Source organism: Bison bison, unplaced genomic scaffold (assembly GCF_000754665.1).
Source record: "Bison bison bison isolate TAMUID 2011002044 unplaced genomic scaffold, Bison_UMD1.0 scf7180017864160, whole genome shotgun sequence".
Classification (NCBI taxonomy): Eukaryota; Metazoa; Chordata; class Mammalia; order Artiodactyla; family Bovidae; genus Bison; species Bison bison.
In genome coordinates this window covers 8,506,592-8,510,287 of record NW_011494732.1, presented here as the reverse complement: position 1 = coordinate 8,510,287, position 3,696 = coordinate 8,506,592, and the positions used below count along the sequence as shown (strand labels likewise).

The window sequence follows — 3,696 nt, the reverse complement described above, 5'->3', positions numbered from 1 at the left end:
ATGTTTTTGTACTAATTTGACCATGATCAGAAGAGTTTAATGAAAATGGACTCAGATGTATCTAAAGTATATATTTATCTGCTTATCTATATAAATATGGATAGCTATAGACATAGATGCAGATACAGGTATAGCTGTATCTGGGTCCATTTCCATTAATCTCTCTGTGTTCTCTGTATTTATACAGACAGATAGATGGATGTAGATATAGATACAGAAATATACTTTTTTTTTTAAACCTCAAGCATTTCTCTGGTTCTCTGGGAGTGCATTCAAAAAGCACAACCCACATATACACACCACACACATAACTGCATTTAAAATCCATAATTTAAGCATTCATTAACTCGCTAAAATATTTGTTGAGCATCTGGAAAGTGTCAGGCAGTATTCCAGGGTCTGGAAATGGATGCAGGAAAGTTCCTGCCCTTGCTGGGCTTACTTTCTAGCGGGAGGCAGCAAAAGATAAAGAAACGACCTAATATATATTTAGTAGTGATAAGTGGTATGAAGAACACTGTAGCAGGTTAAGGGGGTACAGAGTGATGAGGCAGGTGCAACTGTATATAACAGGTGCTCAGGGAAGACTTCTCCAGTAAGAAGAAGCCAAAATGAGGTCAAAGATCTGAATGAAGGGCTTAGCCACGTGTATACCCAAGGGAAGGGCATTCCAACCAGAGGGAGAGGCACATGCCAAGGCAGGGGTGACCTTGGCACTTTGGAAGACACTCAAGGAGGCCAGAGTGTCTGGGCTGGGGTGAGCAAGAGGAAGAGTGGAAGGAGCGGAAGATGGAGGAGGTAGTGAATGCCTGGATACTGGAGACCTTGGAAGTGAAGGTGAACCATGTGGCATTTACTCTGACGTGGGAGCCAATTGAACATTTTTGGCAGGGGAGCCACACACCATGGCTTGGGTTTTTAAAGTATTGCTCTGGACATTATTTGGAAAATAGAGTTAACAGAAGTGGAAGCAAGTAAACACGTCAGGAGACCCCAGCAACCACAAGGATGAGAGACAATGGTGGCTTGGATTAGGATGTGAGTGATGGAGGTGGAAGAAATAGCAGGCCCTGAAGAAGGAGCCAGAGGATCTACTGATGCATTGGAGACGGGGAGTGAGGAAAAGAGGAGCCAAGGACGGTCCACTGTTGGTGGTGGTGATGGTATGTCTGAGCAGCTGAAGATTGGAGGCAGAGTTTCAGGAGGTGGGGGAACTGGGGCTGAGCTCTGGCAACATGCTGAGTGTGAGAAATCCATTAGGAATCTCAGCGGGAGATGTCAGGTAGGCAGCCCAGAGCTCAGGAGGAGTCAGGGCTGGAGGAAACAACATGGGAATCTACAGGGGCTTTGTGGTACCTGAGGCCTTGAGAGTGATTGGATGAGATATGATCGAGGGAGTGTGGGGGCTGAACCGAGGGTGTGTCCATGCTGAGGGGTCAGGGAGGGGAGGAAGGACTCCTGAAAGGGATGGAGCAGGAGCCACCAGTGAGGGATCGAGAGGATCACATGAGAGTCAAGGCCAAGGAGCCTGGTGACCAAAGTGTCTCCAGAAGGAGGCAGTGATCAACTGGGACAAAACTGCTGGTAAGTCCAGTCAGATGATGCGTGAGAATCGGCCGTTGGCTTTTGCAGTGCAGCAGCCATTTCACCAAATGCTTGGTGAAAGCATTTCTTTGAAGCGGTGGGGCTCAGAAAAAAGGGGAATGGAGGAAGGGGTGAGAGGGGCAGACAACTGTTCACCCAGTGAAGAGCAGTGTAGGCACAAAGGAGGTGGTGGCTGGAAGGGAGTGGTCAAGAGAGGATTGCCTTTGTGGAGATGAGAGGTACTGCAACATGTTAATTGCCTGAAGAGGACTTACAGAGCACTGGGGATGCCCCTCGGTGGATTAGAGATGGCGGGATGTAGATGCAACACAGGCAGACCGTCTATTACAAAAGTGGACACTTACAAGCACAAAGAATTTTCCTGCGAATGAGCTGGCTACTGAACTTTGACTTTGAACCCCTTGGGGTTTGTGTAATAATCTAAGAGCATTTCCCATATTCTCTCAGCCCCAAGGCCTTCTGACAGTAGTTCATTATTTATTGCTACTTTAAAAATTGTGATAAAGTGTTTAGTAAAAAAAAAAAAAAAGTGTTTAGTAAAACTTCCATTTTTAACCACTTAAGTGTAGAGTTCATTGGCATTAATTACATGCAAAGTTTTGTACAACCATCATGACTATTTCCCCAAATTTTTCATCACCCCAAATAGAAACTCTGCACACACTGAACTCTAATTCCCCATTTCCTGATCTTCTTAGCGCCTGGCAACCACCATTCTATGTTTTTTTTTTTAATATTTCTTTCTTTGGCTGTGTCAGGTCTTAGTTGCGGCATGAGGGACTTTTGTTACAGCGCACAGGCTCTCTGGTTGTGGCACACGGGCTTCAGAGGACACGGGCTCAGTCGCAGGGGTGCACGGTCTTAGTTGCTCTGAAGCACGTGGGATCTTCCCCAACCGAGGACTGAACCTGAATCCCCTGCACTGCAAGGCAGATTCTTAACCACTGGACCATCAGGGAAGTCCCACCATTCTGCTTTCTGCCTCTGTGAATCTGACTGCTTTATTCATTTCACATAAGTGGAATCACACAGTGTTTGTCCCTTGGGGTCTGTCTTCTTGCAGTTAGCATGATGCCCTCAAGATTCATCCCTGTTGACTAACATATAAAATAAATAAGCTACAAAGATATATTGTACAGCACAAGGAATACAGCTGGTACTTCATAGTAACTATAAACGGAGTATGACCTTTAAAATTGTGAAGCACTATGCTGTACACTTCAAACATATAATAAACCAATTATACCTTAATAAATTAAAAAAAATTCATCCATGTGTCAGAACTTCTCCCTTTTAAAGACTGAATATTATTCTATTATATGGATAGACCGCATTGTGTCTATCCACTCATCCATTGATGGACATTTGGGCTGTTATTTCTAATTTTTTCACTTAAAAAAAAAAGTAATATATGGGCTGTGGGATAGATTACAAAGGGCACAAGAAAACTTTAAAGGTTGGTGAATATGTTCACATCTGGATTGAGGTGATGTTTTACGGATGCATGGTAATCCAAGCCTATGCCCCAGCCAGTAACGCTGAAGAAGCTGAAGTTGAACGGTTCTATGAAGACCTACAAGACCTTTTAGAACTAACACCCAAAAAAGATGTTCTTTTCATTATAGGGGACTGGAATGCAAAAGTAGGAAGTCAAGAAACACCTGGAATAACAGGCAAATTTGGCCTTAGAGTACGGAATGAAGCAGGGAAAAGGCTAATAGTGTTTTGCCAAGAGAACGCACTGGTCATAGCAAACACCCTCTTCCAACAACACAAGAGAAGACTCTACACACGGACACCCCAGATGGTCAACACCGAAATCAGACTGATTATATTCTTTGCAGCCAAAGATGGAGAAGCTCTACACAGTCAGCAAAAAAAAAAGACTGAGAGCTGACTATGGCTCAGATCATGAACTCCTTATTGCCAAATTCAGACTTAAATTGAAGAAAGTAGGGAAAACCACTAGACCATTCAGGTATGACTTCAATCAAATCCCTTATGATTATACAGTGGAAGTGAGAAATAGATTTAAGGGACTAGATCTGACAGACAGAGTGCCTGATGAACTATGGATGGAGGTTCGTGACA

The 3,696-nt window shown here is 43.9% G+C and overlaps 1 protein-coding gene across 1 annotated transcript in view; it reads left to right on the top strand.

Moving 5' to 3' along the window:
* Positions 1 to 1,045: 1,045 nt before the first annotated feature.
* The window catches only part of ATXN2 (ataxin 2), a 120,024-nt gene continuing 117,373 nt past the window's right edge, over positions 1,046 to 3,696 (top strand). The window contains exon 1 of the mRNA XM_010841430.1: positions 1,046 to 1,282. Within this exon, the coding sequence (XP_010839732.1) occupies positions 1,046 to 1,282 (237 nt within the window). The remainder of the gene's footprint in view (positions 1,283 to 3,696) is intronic.